The following is a 20,399-nucleotide window of genomic DNA, read 5'->3' on the forward strand; positions in this document are numbered from 1 at the left end:
AACAAAGAAACAATTCCAAAATAAAAGTTTATCATTATATTAGAAATAGTTTTTTTAAATACATGAATTTTTATCAACCTGTCACTTCCATGATATTATCCTTTATATGCCTCCAATTTTTAAATACTATACATGAATTACGAAAATTTAAATATATATATATACACTTATCTCCCAGAGTTGCATTTAAAAAATTGGCAAGCCTATACAACACATATGAGCAGCGTCGGTATGCGCGGGAAAGGCATCAGATTTCAGTTTGGAACCATAAATTGCAACATGAATTTTGCCCCACTGTGGCTGTTCTGAGCTGAAAAGTGACGTTTCCAAGTTAACTATCATCCACAGGTGGGAATAACTGTTATAAGCATCTTACGAAATAAAACTTGGTAAACATAAGTATTTAGTAATATTTTTAAGAGAAAGTCTTTTTTTTTATAATCACATTGTGCAGTAAGAAAAATGATGATTAAATAAATACAGCCTCAACTAGCAGTAATGATCCAATATGAAATCAAGCTGAAATTGAAAAATTATCAAGTCTAGCTATTAACTACTCACAGGATATTGCTTTGTAGCCAGGTATAATTACCGACAAATTTATTGATCATTACATAATAAATAAATCCGAAAATATTGGAGACACGAGTATTAAGATCGTGACAGAAGATATTGTTACGCCTCTGTGTTCGTTTATTAATTTTCCGTAAAAATTATTTCCGAAGAAACTTTAGTGATACAATTCCTTTCTTAAATAAAACTAGTTTATTCTTTCTCAATGCAACTTTGCAATACACTTAATTTCCACAGTCATGCTATAACTTAAACAAACGCCATAATTCACAACGAACGATTCACGCGCTTGACTTAATTGTCCGTCTCTATCTCTGTCTGCAATTCAATTCCATTGTTCCCGTCACTTCTTGGCGGTCTTATATACAAAAATACCGCACATTTAGTAAACACTCGAGCATTCACGAACCTTCGAGAATATCATGATGTGTTACTAGCGTCACGTGACTTCCGCTGTCGTAACAATATTTTAGAAGTTTGTAAGAACAGCGTTTTTACCGACTGATGTAAAATGGTAAAAAAAAACAAAAAATGAATTGTCTGTCTCTAGCACTTACAAGCAAATGTATGTATTGTTACGTTTGCAAATTATTCCCAAATAAAAACGTAAGCCTTGCAAATAAATTTATAAAAGGTTTTTTGTGATTGAAGAAACGTACATTGGAAACTGCCTGAGCATGAAATATCTAAAGATCACATATCTGCTGTGTGCAAATATTTAAGATGTTGTTCTAATTTCAGTCGTATTAACTCCGAAATGAGAAAACAGATGAACAAAGGATATTGGCATGAAGTTTTGAAACGTGTGTTGTAAAATTGTTGTATAAATTAGGATTTAGAGGCAACGACGAGAGTTTAAATTCAAAAACAGAAATAATTATTTATATTTTCTTGAATAACTTAGCGAGTTTGATTTTTTTTAAATCATTTGGAACGCTATAATTATCGGGGTCAGGAAATACAAATTATTTGTCACATCAAACTTGTGATGCGTTTTTTAAAATAATGGGAAATAACCTTCAGCTTCAATTCACGAACGAAGCTAAAAGTACAATTTATTTTTCCTGAGTTATTGATTTAACACCGAACATCAGTTGTCATATTGATCAACTTATCTTTATAATAAGATATATTGGGAAAAACTGGCAAATCGTAGAAAGATGTTCTGGATTTATTTTTATAAAATCTCACACTGCCGAAAATGTAGAAGTAGTTGCGCTAAATGCCTTGCAAGTATTAAATCTAGACATTAAAAACTGTAGCGGACAAACCTACGATAATGATATATAAACTACAATCTGTGAATTTTAGTTGATAACAATCACACTTTTTACGTGAATATTTCATTTCAACACAGTTGAAATATCTTGTAACAAAAGTGTATTTTATTCCATATATAGCGTTAGTCTTTTTGTTACTTTTATCCTTCCACGAAATTCACTACCAACTGCCCAAAATTTCAACATTATCTTACTAGGTACATTGTATTTTCAAATAATAACTTCCAGGTAAGTTCTCACGGTTAGCTTCGTATCACAAAATTTTAACATGTTAGATCAAATATTTCATCTCCAAGCACATATTGGTTACTACTGTGTTTATTCTGTAATTGATTCGTTCGTGATTGGTTTTACGTGATGCTTATAAATGTTGCAAGACGACACTTATCTATTTTTATATTTATATTGCTATACACATATACTATCATTACACATTGTCACGTGCTGTAATAGTTTATAACCGACTTCCTCTGGCTCCCACGTAAATTAATCGGTCATCTTCTCGTTTGTCTTCCGAAGTTACTTCTCAGTAAGTGAAGTGCTGCCATCTAGAAGCCGTCAAACTCAACTCGTTTTTTCATTTCAGACGTCACGAAGTTAATTATATATCACTGGCAGAATTCAATTGAACTAAGACTTTTCAGCTAAATTTTTCGTCGGACAGGAAAATACTCGTGTTGTTATTATTGTATGCCAACTTATAACCAGAGGAAACAATTCCCTCACGTATTTAGTGAAAAATTAAGTAAATTGTAGAAATTTGAATGATACAGTTCATTACAGAAATTATATACTCCTGATGAAGAACGTTGATCAAATAAAATAATTTGTAAGATTCTCTGAAGTTCACGGTCGTTTGATTTATTTGTAATCAGTAAAACAATAAAAATTAACTAGTTTTGTTTTTTGACACCAGGTGGAAATTATTTCTTCCTTTACTCCAACCCTGCCACATGGTTGCATTTCTTGGAACTTTATTCAATATTTCATCATTATTGTTTTGTGATACAACAAAAAGTCTACGTCATTATTATTGGAGGTAAAGCACCTTTTAAGATATGTTTCTAGTAAAAAAATAGAAGTATTATAAGCTACATGTATATATATATATAATTTGTGACATACTGCACTGAGTAATCTACTTGTAAAGCTCTTCCCTCACCGTTTTAAAATCAAATTCAGTGTCTCATTAATAAGTGTTATAGTGCTAGTAATACTGATCTTATAGATAATAGAGTATAAATCGTGTAAATTATATTTTTACAGTGGTCTTACTCAATGTTATGTAGACTATGTTCATTGTATATATGTATTAGAATCCACGTATGGCTAAATTTATTACTGTAACTATTGCTAATAGTAACACAACATTATCAGAGTGTAGCTTTAATACTAGTGCTAGTAATGTGAAAATAAAATTATTTCAAAAAGTAATTCGGGAAATGTTAATTAGAAAAAGTAAGACACTATAAAGAGCTACAAGAACTTTTAACTAACCCACAATTCCTTTTAATTTAATGTAAGAATAACTATGACATAATGTTTCCTGGTCCCATAACTTTACAAAATAGAAATTGAAACAGTGAAAACTTTTCCAATACACGTTAAAACTGATCAGGCTTTGGCCTTAGCACAACTGCTAGACAATGTATTTTACCATGCTTAAGCTTCTTTTCTCATGTAGACCTACATTCAGTTGTGACTAACTTCACAAAGTATATGTTTGTAGTTATCCAGTACTTATTTTATTTGGAAGTACTGGTTTTTTTATTATTCAATGAGAAGCTATAATTTAATTTTCAGAAATAAAACATAATTGTAATAATAATAATAATATACTTAAAATGCAATTTCGGTGTTTATGCTTCTGTCAGAATAAGATTACTCGAGGCAAAGTTTGCTCTTAATGTGATAAATAATTAAGTAATTACCCTTTAGTTAGGTTTGTATCAAACGAGCAGAGCTCAAGAAATTTACAAATAAGAGGTATTGACTCAACCACAATATTGTGAAACTAACAAGTTTGCTTTAAGCTGTTTATTATCAGAGTTTGTTTCATTAGTAATTACATCATGTATTATGAATGATGACAAAACCTTGTCGAAACGTTGTACATTTGCTGTTATGTTAGACTTATATTAAAGTTTTTCTTCATTACCCATTCAAGCCGTCTCCAGCCATTATTAGTCTCAAAGTGGGTTCCTCGTCATCAAATACGAAAATGTACATGAACTTTCTTTTTATGTAGCGTAACATTCCCAAACTTAATTTCATGTGTCACTTGTCCTGTTGATGCACCCTTTGATATGTGTATGCTTGGCACATTGCTTGAATAAATTATAATAAACCTTTCTCTTGTATTATGTTGATAACAGTTTCTAAGGATGAAAGTTTTTTTATTAAATTTATTGCTAAAACTTCTCCAATACTTACTATTTAGGACAGTAGTTATTTGTATTTCCAGAACTTCATTCTACAGTAGAAATTGTTGTTATTTACTTTTATTATATATGGTTATAGAAAGTTAGTGTACTTTGACAACATTTTCACTGAACGTTGTGTTTATCTTGATCAGCAAAATAAAATGCATTATTTTTTTTTTTTTGTATTCAAATGTAAATGTATCTTTTTTTTTTCATGTAAACTTTGTGTCCATGATATATTTGTATCATAAGATTATTTTGTTTTAAGCCATGCCCCTCTCGTGTCGATTCTATGGCCAGCGATACCCAGAAATTGAAGATGTTGTCATGGTAAATGTTCGATCAATTGCCGAGATGGGTGCTTACGTGCATCTTCTAGAGTACAACAATATCGAAGGGATGATCCTCTTGTCTGAGTTGTCACGAAGACGTATTCGATCCATCAACAAGTTGATCCGAGTGGGTCGAAGTGAATGTGTGGTCGTTATCAGAGTGGATAAAGACCGGTGATTTTTAACTTCCAAGTAACCCGAATTCCTCAAACGACTCGTCTTACTTCTTTCTTCAATAATAAATCTACAAATATTGCTAATGTTTAAGAAAAGATAACCAACCAGCAGGGATAAGAAAGCTTACGTAATTAGAGCATATCAGTAACACTTCCATAACAACCACGCCAGGTTCGTTTTAGTTATTTCTTCTAGGAAAACATTTACTATCAGGTTCTTGAGATTGAAAACACTTGAAAAAAAAATCAAAATAACTTTATTGTTTAAAAGTACATTATTTTTTACCCTTTATACGGCTAGAAAGTTATTACTGTCTATGATGCAGCCAGCAATGAAAGCATCTCAGAAATCATGAGTGATTCTTTAAAATCCCTCCTGCCTATAAGATATAATAAATCAGAAAATCTATTAACTGATATCTGTAGCTTCGTTTTTGTAAATCACTTTTAGATATTACAAAAACAGTAATTCCAGAAATAGAAGATGTAAAATATATTAATAAAACATGCTAGTTTCTCAAAGTTACCATATTTTCCCCGGAGTATTAGCATTCACCTAATGTCACATCGTGTTCCATAGAAAATCACAGGGTCTATGAACAAGAATTTAACAGAATCTTGTTGTGTTAGGAGTTCTAGACATTAAGATGTTAATCATCACTATACAAGCATAATATTATTTAAACTGTTTGTTTTTATCGCTCCATGTGCATAATGACATAAGCTAAATATAAACTAGATGCTGTGATAATGGATTAAGAAATTTGGTCATCAATATTTGTAGTTATGTACAAGATTATAAATGTACATGTGAAATTCTCTATGCGAGTTTTAAATGTAAAATTTAATTTATAATGTTGAAATGTTTCAAAAACTTCCTTGTTGAATTCCTCAACAGCTTGGTAGATAACAATTGGTTGTTAGAGAATGTTCTGGTTACTTGTTATTTGGTAGCCTGGTTGTTAGAGAATGTTCTGGTTACTCGTTATTTGGTAGCCTGGTTGTTAGAGAATGTTCTGGTTACTTGTTATTTGGTAGTCTGGTTGTTAGAGAATATTCTGGTTACTCGTTATTTGGTAGCCTGGTTGTTATAGAATGTTCTGGTTACTTGTTATTTGGTAGTCTGGTTGTTAGAGAATATTCTGGTTACTCGTTATTTGGTAGCCTGGTTGTTAGAGAATGTTCTGGTTACTTGTTATTTGGTAGTCTGGTTGTTAGAGAATATTCTGGTTACTCGTTATTTGGTAGCCTGGTTGTTAGAGAATGTTCTGGTTACTTGTTATTTGGTAGCCTGGTTGTTAGAGAATGTTCTGGTTACTTGTTATTTGGTAGCCTGGTTGTTAGAGAATGTTCTGGTTACTTGTTATTTGGTAGCCTGGTTGTTAGAAATGTTCTGGTTACTTGTTATTTGGTAGCCTAATTGTTAGAGAATGTTCTGGTTACTTGTTATTTGGTAGCCTGGTTGTTAGAGAATGTTCTGGTTACTTGTTATTTGGTAGCCTGGTTGTTAGAGAATGTTCTGGTTACTTGTTATTTGATAGCCTGGTTGTTGACTAGCGGGTCTATAGTTCCACATGTATTGTAAAGTGCTTGCTGTTGGAGAAAGAAATCCTTAATGTTATTATTATTTAAATGTAGGATATATTGACTTGTCAAAAAGACGTGTCTCGCCAGAAGATATCGTGAAATGTGAAGAAAAATTTGCAAAGGCAAAAGCTGTAAGTACAAGTAGGAAGTAACTAAACACTAGAGTCCATTAATAAATGCATAGCTAACATTTCCTACCATTCATCATTTAAATTATCATATCCTAGTTCAAAATGTATTGATTTTTATTAATGTTTGAACTGCAAACTGTGTGTATGAATATTTAAGTGTAATCTATTGTCCATAACTGAGATAGTTTTACAGATTCAAAAAGAATACTTTGTTATAATTAGTTATAGGTTATTTTATAAAATGTGGAAGGTTCGAGAAATGTTGAACTAATGTATAGTATACCAAGATTAGGTTGTACTCCTTGGCAAGTGACAATTCAATCAATAAAGACTTTGTTGACCAGATTCTAGTATTGTGGCTAATAATGGCCAGATTTTGGCATTGTGCCTAACCATTACTCGTGGTTGGCCAGATCCTCGTATTGTGACTAACCATTACTTCTGGTTGGCCAGATCCTCGTATTGTGACTAACCCTTACTTGTGGTTGGCCAGATCCTCGTATTGTGACTAACCCTTACTTGTGATTGGTCAGATCCTCGTATTGTGACTAACCCTTACTCGTGATTGGTCAGATCCTCGTATTGTGACTAACCGTTACTTCTGGTTGGCCAGATCCTCGTATTGTGACTAACCGTTACTCGTGGTTGGTCAGATCCTCGTATTGTGACTACCCCTTACTCGTGATTGGTCAGATCCTCGTATTGTGACTAACCGTTACTTCTGGTTGGCCAGATCCTCGTATTGTGACTAACCCTTACTCGTGGTTGGCCAGATCGTCGTATTGTGACTAACCCTCACTCATGGTTGGCCAGATCGTTGTATTGTGACTAACCGTTACTCATGGTTGGCCAGATCCTCGTATGTGATATAGATCTCCAACACTCTACTCTGATAACAGAGGTGCTGATTTCTTTTCTATGTCAAAGAAAATCCTTTGTGTCAGTAATTTATTGTTTAGAAAAGTGTGTTGGTTGTTATAGTAACAGCACTGGCTTGAGCTTGATCGTATTGAGTTAAGCCTTTTATTATTATTAGTGTAAGGGTACAGAGAAAACAGGAAATTCTGTGGTGTCTAACTTCACCACGAATGTGATTAGTAAAGGTTACAAAAAAACCAAAGTATTTTACAAGCGTACTGTTTCAGGTGGTTATTTAAAAGAAGTTGCAACATGTTTAAATATTGTTGTGGGATGTAAACAGAAGTAATCTGTGGATTGTAGAAGCACAGCACATCTTCAAGTCAGATGTAGTTAATCTGATGACAGAAGGTTACTGATAATTTATCAGTTAAGTGGAAGTACCTGCGAGCTAAGAAGCATATGATATGTGAGAATGTACAGATGTTTCAAGAGGTCTTAAACAAGTAATCTATTCAGGAGATCTAAGCCTTAGATCCAAACAAGCGATAAAAATGAGACCTAAGCCTCTCCCCGAAAAAATTATTTGTTAATCTTGTGACAACAAAAAGTGTAATTTTTTAATAAATAATTATTCTTAACTGTTAAAATGTAATTTAGATGTTGCTCTTATCTATCATATGTATTTTTTGTCACAATTATAAGGGAAGACTTAAGTTGAAAGAAACTGGACAGATTTTTGATGTGAAAGAATTCTGTGACATCAATGTGGTCAGTACTAAGAACCCCATTACATTTCTAGGTGAACAGCATTTTAAGACACGTGGCAGGGATCTTGGGTTATGATGATCAACAACTGGAAACTCTCTACAAGAAGACTGCTTGGTATTTTGATGAGAAGTTAAAGAAAGCTGCAAGCTCTTTCGATGTTTTCAAGCATGCTGTATCGTAAGTTAATAAGACTGTGTCTATTTTTATCAAGTATGCTGTATCGTAAGTTAATAAGACTGTGTCTATTTTTTATCAAGTATGCTGTATCGTAAGTTAATAAGACTGTGTCTATTTTTATCAAGTATGCTGTATTGTAAGTTAATAAGACTGTGTGTCTATTTTTATCAAGTATGCTGTATCATAAGTTAATAAGACTGTGTCTATTTTTATCAAGCATGCTGTATCGTAAGTTAATAAGACTGTGTCTATTTTTATCAAGTATGCTGTATCATAAGTTAATAAGACTGTGTCTATTTTTATCAAGTATGCTGTATCGTAAGTTAATAAGACCATGTGTTTATTTTTACTATGATTTTTTTAAATGTGGATTATTTTTAAATGTTGATGTTTCATCACTGCCCTAGTGGTAATTCTGAGGACTTATGATGCTAAAGATTAGGTTTTAATATTCCATGTGGGCATGGCACAGATAGCCTATCATATAGCTTTGCCCTTAATAACAAACCAAAATAAAACACAGGTTTTACAGCAATCCTTAATGGCCAACCATTTTGTACACTATATAAAATACCCTGCAGTGAATGTGGAAGTATTTACAAACAAAAAAATGATTTAATTATCTTTATGTAATTAATGAACACACTTAAGTTGTTTGTTGTTTAAATGCCAAATACTGAAGAAATATTGGAAAACCAATAGGTATACTCGTAGGGACTTACAACTCGAGACAAACAATAACGATGGGAAGAAATATGAAATACAAATTAAACAATAAAGATAAAATAATAGCATTTCAATACCTAAAGATCCTCTTGGGATGACCATGCACGTTATTCTTCATTGTTTATTTAACTAATACCTTTAATTTCAATCTCAAATGGACAAATTATGAGAAACGTGGAAAACAAGACTTCAGTTAACTTGTTTTTAGGCTATCACTTAAATTCTTTTAAACATTCTACAGGAAAGAAGACGTACTTGTTTTAATTTATGGTGATGATCTGTCGTACCTTATTATCCTGATAACAAAAACATTTATGTTTATAATAGTTAATGTAAACCACTAAATGTTTTAAACAAAACTTGAACTTTGTTTCTCTCCCCCCTTCAGTGACCCATCGATACTGGACGAATGTGAGCTTGACGAAAAGACCAAAGAGGTTCTTCTAAGTAACATTAATCAAAGACTTACTCCTCAGTCTGTGAAAATAAGAGCTGGTAAATTTATCTTTTCTTAAAGTTACTACATTCAAAGTAAAATTCAATACATAATTTTCTCTCTCTGTCAGTTATTAATGAATTTATTTTGTGTTATCTGAATAAGAATAGACTACTTCCTGTGTTGTTACAAGGAATAGGATAGCCTACTTCCTGTGTTGTCACAAGGAGTAGGATACACTACTTCCTGTGTTGTCACAAGAAATAGGATACACTACTTCCTGTGTTGTCACAAGAAATAGGATACACTACTTCCTGTGTTGTCACAAGGAGTAGGATACACTACTTCTTGTGTTGCCACAAGAAATAGGATACACTACTTCCTGTGTTGTCACAAGGAATAGGATACACTACTTCCAGTGTTGTTACAAGGAATGGGAAGGTTTCTTAAAAACACGATTACTTGCTGTACAACCCTTGGTTCATTTCTGCAGCACGGGGGGAAGTCAAAAGTCCCAATTTTTCCCTGTTGTGAAGTAGGTATAGAATATGGTCCATTGTTTATCTAACATAGTATCCTGATATAGAGGTCAATCAAATGAAACTCAATATGAGATAAAATTGTATCACACAAGTATATCAACCCAGAAACCTTATACTGTGACAGGTAAAAAATGGCCCCCCAATACTACACCTATCAGCAGATTTTTGATATTCCATAAACACTTCATAACAATTGGAAAAATTGTGACTTTTGACTCGCCTTGTATTTAACGTGTATATGCATGTGTAGATATACTGAATATCGAAACCTCTTAATGTAGATTTTCCTAATTAGACTGGAGCAGTAATTGGACGATCAGGATTGTTTTTTTGTTTTTTTCCTATAGATATTGAAGTTTCTTGTTACGGATACGAAGGGATCGATGCTGTGAAAAATGCTCTCCGTGCCGGAATAAACTGTTCGACAGAATGTATGCCTGTAAAAGTAGGAAATTCCCTTCACTCGACTAGCTGTAAATTGTTAGCCTAGTCGTATCCTTATCAATATAAATATACCATATTTAAAAACTGTAGGAGGAGATAATTTAAGTACATATAAATCAGCTGGTTAACGGTGACTATCTTTGGTGACTGTTGTTTTTTTTCATAAAAATTATATATTGTGGATGCCATATTTTTTTATGTAAAATCAATACAATGAAAAATATACTAAAATGGATTAAACTGTTTAGACAAATCATCCTATGTATATTTATTTTGGCAAGTTTGTGTGCAGAGGTTTCACTGGAAGTTTTACTTGGGGATGTTTATTTGTTTTTTCAGGAAAATTTTAGCTTCTGATTTTTATCAAGATATTAAAGTTATTCACCACTTTATGATAACCTAAGCCTATCACTTTCAAATTGTTTAGTTGTTGTTCGTCACTAGGTTTAAGTTGGGAAAGATCGTAATGATTGGCACCTTATATGCAGGTTAATTAGTTTGTAATGAATCTTTTATTATGCATTAGTATCAGAATTTTTAAAAAACGGGGTGTTTACTATAAGTTGAACAAAATTGAATACAAAAATTCTAAAATGCCAGGCCCAATACACCTGAACTATAAACTTCTGACTCAACAATATAACCTTGACACCAGAAGTTGGAAAAAAAGAAAACATTCTCAAGTATCTGGGTTATGTATGATCCTTTTATTTGCTACCAGATGGCAGGATGATTATTGGTTAATAACAAAACACTTGATCGACGTGACTACGCCTACTGTGACAAATACAGCAACATCCAGTTTCAGTCATTAGGCCTCACTGTGAGAAATACCATTACAGCTAACCCTAACTGGCACAAACTAAATGATAGAGAAAAGGTACATATAATAAAAAAAATGAAGGAATTCTACCTCACAAGTTTTAACTTTCATATAGATGGATATTATATTTAATCAACTTTGGGAGTTTGTCTTAAAACTTTATGAAATAGCTCTTTCCCTTTATAAGCAGTTAAATGATCTTACAAAGTCTAATTCAGTTGTCATTACAGTTGAACTACTTTATTATTTTCAGTTTTAGCAGTTGTTAAATTCTGATCAAGCAGTTAGCACACAGGATTACATACATTGTCTTAAGATGTGACCCAAAACTCGAGAGCTTTCGAATAGTTCACTAGTTATAAAAGTAAACTTCTGGTGTTTAGTTGTTGGTGCCAATTTCATTTTTCAGGATTTAATAGTGATGACATAGAGGGTTTATCTAGTTGTTCTCTCTCTATGTTATTTAGATCAACCTAATAGCACCTCCACTTTACGTCGTCACCACCACCACGATGGAACGGCCAGAAGGTTTAAAAGCATTGAGCGAAGCCATTGACAAAATAGAACAAGCTATTCGGACCTCTGGTGGTGTCTTTCATGTCAAAAATCCTGTACGTAAATATTTAAAGATGTGTCTTTAACCACGAAGAGTTTTGTGTATCCTGGTAGCATTAAAATTAGTTATTTATACTTTTAATAAATTTTGAAATACAGTTACTTCATTGTTTAAATTGAAAATAACTGTTAGATTGGTAATTATTTAGCCAGTATTTTATGGATAGGAATTATTCGACATTTTCTTAAACTGTAGTTTGATTAACTGCAGTGTTAATTTTCTCTGATAAACAAGTTTGAACCAGTTTAATTTTTGCTTCGGATACTACTACTGTAAACCTCTGTGTAAAATTTACAAACAAATTAGTGATGACTAATTAATATTACCTGTCAGAATTGTAAAGTTTTTTTTTTTTACTGTTAGCCGAAGGTCGTAACCGAAACCGATGAAGTGGAACTGGCTAAGCAACTGGAAAGACTAGAAATGGCCAATGCTGAGGTAGCAGGTGATGATGATGATGAAGAAGCTGGAAGTGAAGATGAGGAGGAAGGAGAAGAACAACCATAGATTAATGTTACTTCAGAAGGTGTTAAAACATTTCTAAATATCACAGATTTTCCAACATTTTTTTCTGGGTTTTTGGACATAATTAAATTCGTCTAAGGTGTTAGAAAAGTAAACAGTTTTTTCCCGATTGTATTAATACAGGTGTACAGTACTGAAGTTTAAGAGATATTCACAAGGATGAAAAAACATTCAACAATTAATCTCTTCGTGAGTGGAAAGTCTGAATTGTAAAGGTACGTGAAGTACCAAGATGTTACTAGTTGGCCGTACTGCATTTAGTTTCAAACTTTTTTTAACCTCAAAGCCACAGTTGAGCATCAGCTAATTTGTGATGACAGTGATAAGTTTTTTCAGCATTGTTTGGTACATGCTTCTAAACTGTTCAACCGATCTAATATTTATATTATTTGATTTTTGTAATTTTAAACAATGTACAAAAGGTTGAAACAGTAACCCAGTTTTAGTGCAAGGTTTCTATATTTGATATCCACTGAATAACAGAAACTAATAATTTTACACAATATTGTGATCTTTCTGGTCTCGCTTTGCTACATTTTTCTTGGGATAAACCTTTTATCAGTTTCAATGCATCTTTAAAAAGATATAATTGGTTTAAGGTAAACTATTTAAAATGCTTGTGTTATTATTATTATAGCAGTAAAGGTATAATCTCTTTCCTCCAGTGAAATGTTGGAAGATCAACGTTTTAAAAACAGTTCTGTCATTCTGCAACGCTGGGTTTCCAAACTTTGTTACATTCAAGTGGTTTTTCTGGGGCCAGTTCTAATGTTTTTTTATATCATTATTTTATGATTAAGTTTATAATGAAAAAAATGCTTATGTTTTACTATCTTATTCTGTAATCCACAGTTTGGTAACACGAGGGTCCTAAAATTGTCAAGCCACTCCCCCTGCCCCATTTCTTAAGTAATTAATAACAACTAAGAAGTGTATCATTCGAGTAAAGAAATGTTACTTTTTCTTTTAAATATTTCATAATTTAACCAATTACAAACTTCACTGTAGAGGAAGTAACTGTTGTGCCTTTCCAATTTTATAACCCTCCCCCAATTTTTAAGACATGTTTTTACCAAGAAACACTAGAAAATTCACGTGCGATGTTATATAATTTTTCACGTATATTAATACATAACAGTGATGAAATTCTAACATTCACAATTATAAGGATAATTCTGGTCTTAAACTACACATAAAATAAAATTTGTATTCCAAATGTTAGGTTTAATATATTTAAATGGACTGTGAATAAAGGCTCTTAAATACCTAGAAGTTATTTTCCGATATATTATGAAGTATACATGTTAATCCCCCACGGCAAATTAATAGGTGTTTAAAGTTCAATTAGCTTAATTGTGCGGTGTAATTCTAAGCTGTTATTTAGTGCAAGTCAAAGAAAGAAAAATTTAAATGTTTACTTCACACTGACAAGTAATTTTAATAATAATAATAATAATACAATTTACAATAGTATTCCATTGGAACTAAAATACAGAAAGTTTATGATACAATAAAAACATATTTTTTGGTATTTCTACTCTTGTTACCTAGGTTTGAAAGTAAATGACTAAAACCGTCACTGTTATTCCTCGAAAACAAAATACACATACTCCCTCTCACAACATTAAAGTATGAAAATAAAATAATAATTAAAAGTGAACTTAAAATAAGATAATGTTCCCTTAGGAAAAAAAAAAGTTTAACATAATGTCTGGTTTACATGGGCCAGGTAGTATCAATATCATACGAAATATGCTTGGCATGATTAATTTAATATGGTTAATTTCACTGGAAGAGCTAACCGCTTGTTTGTTTTAGAAGAATTTCAGTAAAATTATTACAAAACTTATGTCCGATCAAATGAAAAATGTTTTACAACAAAATTGATAACGTATGTTTTTTTTAAATTAAAAAGAGGTTATAAACACCAAATTATATACGTGTCAAGTCTTTGATCCAACGTCCCGAGTAAACTATCAAATGGAAAATAACACCGAACATAAAAAAAAAAAAAAAACATACGCCAATGTCGTATCACTGCGTGAATTTCTCGCGAGAAAAACTGGAGAAACAATAGAACTAAAATATCAAATGAATTTCTAGAGATTGTACGAGACAAGAAATTTACAGAAGTATTTATCTCAAGAAGTTAAGAAAACATCAATATAAAGAAGAAAATCTAGTTGGGAACTTGGCATCGTAAAATGAAAATTAAAGCTTTAGAAATATAAGCAAGTTACTATTTAACAAAAGTAAATAAAGATAACGATGAAACGACCGGAAATTATTTTAACAAGAAATTGGGATGAAAATTGTAAAAAATCTGGGAAAAGTAAATCAGTTTTGGAAAGACAAAACTTTTTTAAAAAACAATACACGTAGCAATTATGCCAAAGAATTTGAAAAAAAAAGTCTTACATCCTTGTGTTGTAAATAAATAGAGAAACAACCAGGTATTATTCTGTTGGAAATTCTTTAAAAAGCTAAGTATTTAAATACCACAATTTCATGGTAGTTTCAACAATTGTATTAATCCTAATAATATTAAAAATAAATGACCTTATAAAAAATAAGTTTTTCTTTAATTGGACACACAACGTTTCGTTTTATAGCTTATCAGGAGCGTTACACTAAAACATAAACCGTAACTGACGGTATAAAGCAGTACAGATACGGTTTGTTTTAATAAAACGTTGTGTCCAGTAAAAGAAAAACTACTATTTGATGTTATAAAGTCGTTTAATTCTAGTATTAAAATATGCACAACAGAAATTAAATATCTCAAAAACGTGAGAATTTTTTTGCCCAAGTTTTTTTCGTATAACTTTAGCCAACAAGTAGCAACAAGAACCGTTTCTGTATAAAATAAACTGCTGAAATACTAAAGTTGTTAGTTCTGTAATCCGGATTCTGAGAACAAAAAAATTTACTGTACTCACATGATAACAAACAGCCAATCGATTTGTTTTCCTAGCCCGTAACGCTTGACATAAAAATTAACAGTCACTTAAATTTGTTTTTAGGACAGTATCTTATGGTGTGGGCAGTATCTCCTCCTCCGTTTTGACAAATTGGACAGTTGTACCGCCTCAAAATCGGGCAGACGATCTTACCACCTGGATTTCTCAGCACGTGACTCTTATAAAAACGCGCCTCTTCACCATTGTTTTTGCAAAATACACATTCTTGTGGTTTCTTCTTGCGTTTTTTTGGAGGCCTTTGGTGACTGGTTGGACTCTGTACAGTTAAAAATTCGGAATCCTTTCCGTTCTGCACAAAGTCGCTGCAAACGTAATCTATAATGATAAAAAAGTAAAATTCTACAATATCTTTGACGTTAGAAGTCGGCGCCGTTTGGAATTTATACAACTAAAATATAGGACTTACGTATATTTCCAAAAACATGTTAAGAGAAAATTAAGGCAATAGTACACGGTGACCGATACTTAATAATCCAACATTATGTCTTCCTTCCTCCCCTCTAGGCCAAAATAGCTACTATCTTCCGTTTTAACCTCACACACCTGGTTGTTTCATAAGTTTAACTATAAGTGAAATTAGAGATTTTATAAAAAATGGCTTACTTTTGAAAGTAAAATTTCAGGGCTAGTGGAGTGAATAAAACAAATTACTAAAAAAAAGTGGGTTGCTCTAATAAAGGGGACACATACTATTAACCAGGTTTGTTGTTAAGCGCAAAGCTATATAACAAGTTATCTACGCTCCGCCCACCCTGGGAAATAAATCCCGATATTTAGCGTTTTAAGGCCTCGGAATAGTTTACTGCAGAGCTCTGGGCGATAAAATAGTTAAGTTTAATGTGACGTTAGAACAGTGGACAATTTGGATGTTTGTCGATCACAAACAGTAAATGTAGTAAGAAAAAACAGCAAATCACACGCTACGTTTAATTCCGATATTAATTCACGTTCTGTGAAGATGTTTTGGAGCTAGCAGAGCCAAACTTTGACAGGCGGAGTTTGTGGCTACAACACGTCCGGTAGGCTACCCAGGCTTGATAGCGGTGTAATTGTTCAGAATTGTGTACTTGCCGAATACGAAAATAGCATCGGATTTTGGGTTCCTTATAGATTATAGATTGATTTGTAACTTACTATAATATTCGAAAAAGTCTGATTTGTTTTCTAACAAAATTTTAAATTTTACAATATGGTATATTTCTGATAAAGGGTTGAAAACTATGGGCCCTTTCGTGTTTCATACTACGGTATTTATCGTAGTAAACAACGGAAAATGCCGATACGCCGATAATAAATTACGTAATTCCTAGAACTCCGTGGGTCGCCTTCACTTTTTAATTTGACGACAAACATGTGAAATTAAGGTGAAAAGTACATGTTAATGCGTAATAACAAAACATGTAACAGTAACTTTTAAAGGTAAGTACCATTTTTTTTCTTTTACTCCTCCGAAATTTAAACAGACATTTTTAATAATTAGGGAATTTTATAAAAATGTGGAACTAAAATTGTTGTATTACGAATCTCGGCGAACGAAATGTTTATAACTTACTCGTTTGGTGTCGAATATTCAGGGAATCTAAAGATCTCAACAATTTCTGCATTTCGTCCACTAGAGACAGATTCGATGTGGGATAAAGCGATGACAAATCGACTGGGAGACCGTATCTAAACGCGTCCATAGTCGCCTCTTGTATCGTATCGTTCCGCGCGACCTGGGAGTGTCAGGTTTTCTAATACTCGCCTCGTAGTTTACGGTACCGCTAACTTAAAACGCCACACGACAACCGTATTTGTGAGTTGGCGTTGGAAGCTTGGCCAATCAAAACTGGTTAGTTTCTTGATTGGTTACGAAATAAAGAGGCGCAACTTTAAGGTCACGTGAATCACTTTGTTTTATATTATCATAATCATAGTGCTAAGATTATTATAATTTGTCTGCTGTTATCGTGTTATAAGAATAAGGTTGTCTCTCAACTCGTGCCCCTTGGGGGCTTGTTAGATATAAAACGTAAATTACTGCTATGCTAGTTAGTTTGTGTTTTTTTTTTTCACTTTATATTTTGTATTTTATGGTAAACACAAATTTTACATATAAATAACGTTTTGAAATGAATTTTAAATTTTTCTAGTTTCAAATTCTCTTAAAAATATAACAAAAAGCTAAACACACACACTTTGTGAGGTTTTAATCATCAAACCTATAAAAAATATTAAATTTTAACTTGATTTGTTTATATACACAAAACGTTAATCCAAAGAAACATTTCCAAAGAAAACTTTAGCAACACAGTTACGTATGACTAGGATTACATTTCGGAAGTCTTAACTGCTTTAATTAATCGTATTCAAACACGTCACGTGATTTTACAAAATTAAATCCGAAGATTAAACGCTGCTGTTTTCGCTTGTCTCCTAGGTGCAGTCACACGATAACTTGCAAGTGTTCAGTTAGACACCAGGAAGAAAACACGAAGTAAATCAGATTATTTGGATAATATTTGGTTTTGTATGAAAAAAAAGCAAAAAACAGTTGCGTTAAACGCCACTGTCCATCTAAGTACAAACTTCATATTATAACGCTCATGACCGATGGGGTTCATATATGGTATTATATACCGAATAATTGTACGCTTTTGTCTGTTACAAAAGTGAATTATTTTATTTTCCATATAAGATACGGAACCACAAGAGTGATTACTGGAATTAACTGTAATAATTACGTGTTGTTGTTGTTTTTCTGTTACTCGTTTATTACTATGGTCAACAATAAATCTGCAAATTGGTAGATAATGAGATTAGAAAAATTATTTTACAAAAAGCTGATGGGGTTGATTATGGGTCAAAAAAGAATGTTTACTAAAGTATCATTAGCTGTGTGAAAACGTAAAATGTTTTGTTAAGTCAAAAGCCCCACGATTGGCTTATTGCGCTGCCCTGTGGCCGCCGCTAATACCAAGAAGTCACCAAGGTTATAAACTTTCAAGCTTGACGCTGAGCCACTAGGGGGTTACGCTGCCTTTGGAAACGTTCGGAGATAGATTTAATGTAAAGCTTGAGAAATGTTCGATATTTAAATGAATTTATTAAATAATGAACTGGAATATTTTGCAGTCTAGGAAAAGAAATCAAACCATTAATGCTTATATTCTGCATAGATAGTCCAGAGGGTGCATTATCAGATTTTACTTTTATCTTACACGTTACACTAAACCTATTAAGTCGCGATTATTATATTTACATTTTTATTTACCGCCCCGCCCCTTTACCGAGGCTCTAGAGCCGCGAAGATAACGCGCAAATGGCATAGCGGTTAGCATACACTAGACTTTAAAATTTATGTTCGTGGTTCGAGTCCCGTTGTCGCAAAAAACAACTGTGCTTTGCATTTTGGAGTTGTTGGTGCGAGTGACAATCAGCTTTTACTTTTCGATCCGATAAAAGTTGGTGGTGGGCTTTGTTTTCCAAATTAAGAACGATCATGTGTATCTTTCCGCTCAAATTCTAAACAAAAATAACGAGAAAACACGTTATTCAATGTTTCATGTAAAATAATGTCGATTACAGCTAGACATAAATAATATGTTTATTTATGCAATTATCTTAAAACAATGCCCTGAAGCAAACAAGTAACGACGACAGATGTCACTAGCTGAATGTTACAATTACTAATAAACAAAACTCAAATAAATTGGACGTTTCATACATGTAGCATTTACTATAAGGTTTATTTTGTTATTGTTTACGTGAAGATTACATCCAGTATCATTGGTTAGCACTTTCAGTAAGATTTGTATTCCTAAAATAGAAGCGATAAAAGTGCATATAAAAAATATTGGATATATAATGAACATTTTCTGCGTTTTTGTAAAATTTTACCAATAACGGTTTATGAAATTTGCATACGGAGCACGTGTTCAATAGACATTGTTGTTGGCACTAACAGGCACTATTGTTAGGTTACATATATCACAATAAACAGTGTTGTTGGGTTACACGTGTCCCATTAGCAGCTCATAGAAACATGTTTAACATATATTCTGAGGGCCTGGAATGTAACGCAGTAACTATAACATATTATAATCAAAGTTGTATTTATCTAATTCTAAAAAAAAATAAAATGAAAGACATTAATAATTTTTATACGTTATTACTGGAGTGACATGTTCAAAATATTTATTTTTAATTTATACGAGTTCCATCTTGTCTTACACAAACACACGCTGAACAAATATAACCCAACAGTATTGAATGGGTTACAATGATAGGCTGTGTAGGTTTACATATTTGGGCGTGTCCAATATGCTCTCCTTTTCCAATTAACTGGTTTTTCGGCCAGCAGGGTATAAATAGTTCGCTGTAATCTTTCAAAACACGTCAACAACCTAACTCACCAATAAAATACCTATTAACACTCATAAGATACATATCACTAGCACGTTCGTGACGTCGAACTGCCCCTATTAGGCATCATACATTTCACACTTTCGAAGCCATACTTAGGGTTCCTCTTCTACTTCATCCCATTTTTTCCTATCAGTAAATCAAATCGTTTTTGCATTCATAACAATTTAGTTCTAAAGATAGTCTTATTAAATTATATATATGAATACTTACATTTTGATCACGTAGTATAACGACCAAATAAATAGGCCTAACACTTTATTTCTGCGAATATAAACATACAAAAAAAAAATTTAAAAAGTAGGGTTAAGGTTTAGGGTTAAGTAAAGTTCATTAGATAATATGATTTTACTTTCTCGTTTCGGCTTACAAAGTCAGAATCCAAAGTTAACCCAACTTCCTCAGACTTTGTGAGCTATTTTCATTTTTACTTTAATTGTTGTTTTGGCTCAGCAAATTCAGGATCCAAAGTTAATTGAGGTCAACTTTCTCAGACTTTGTTAGTAATATAGTAGCAGATACTTTGTTTACTGTGCTTTATACATTTGTCAAACAAAAACAAGTAGAGATGCGCATGTCAAAAGGGGCAAGAAC

At 32.4% G+C, this 20,399-nt stretch overlaps 1 protein-coding gene across 2 annotated transcripts; it reads left to right on the plus strand.

Annotated features, from left to right (window-relative positions):
• Positions 1 to 2,775: 2,775 nt before the first annotated feature.
• On the plus strand, positions 2,776 to 13,689 carry LOC106468052 (eukaryotic translation initiation factor 2 subunit 1-like). Of its 2 annotated transcripts, none has more exons than XM_013928450.2 (8): positions 2,776 to 2,892; positions 4,545 to 4,780; positions 6,416 to 6,502; positions 8,163 to 8,308; positions 9,423 to 9,529; positions 10,360 to 10,457; positions 11,747 to 11,890; positions 12,259 to 13,689. In XM_013928450.2, the coding sequence occupies exons 2-8, from the start codon at positions 4,547 to 4,549 to the stop codon at positions 12,400 to 12,402; spliced, it is 960 nt and encodes a 319-aa protein (XP_013783904.1). In that variant the 5' UTR covers positions 2,776 to 2,892; positions 4,545 to 4,546; the 3' UTR covers positions 12,403 to 13,689. The 2 variants fall into 2 exon arrangements, with proteins under 2 accessions (XP_013783904.1, XP_022252064.1); XM_022396356.1 differs by having other exon boundaries at positions 2,783 to 2,892; positions 4,545 to 4,783; positions 6,422 to 6,502.
• Positions 13,690 to 20,399: the final 6,710 nt, after the last annotated feature.

This window comes from Limulus polyphemus, unplaced genomic scaffold, assembly GCF_000517525.1.
Source record: "Limulus polyphemus unplaced genomic scaffold, Limulus_polyphemus-2.1.2 Scaffold2849, whole genome shotgun sequence".
In the NCBI taxonomy this organism is placed as follows: domain Eukaryota; kingdom Metazoa; phylum Arthropoda; class Merostomata; order Xiphosura; family Limulidae; genus Limulus; species Limulus polyphemus.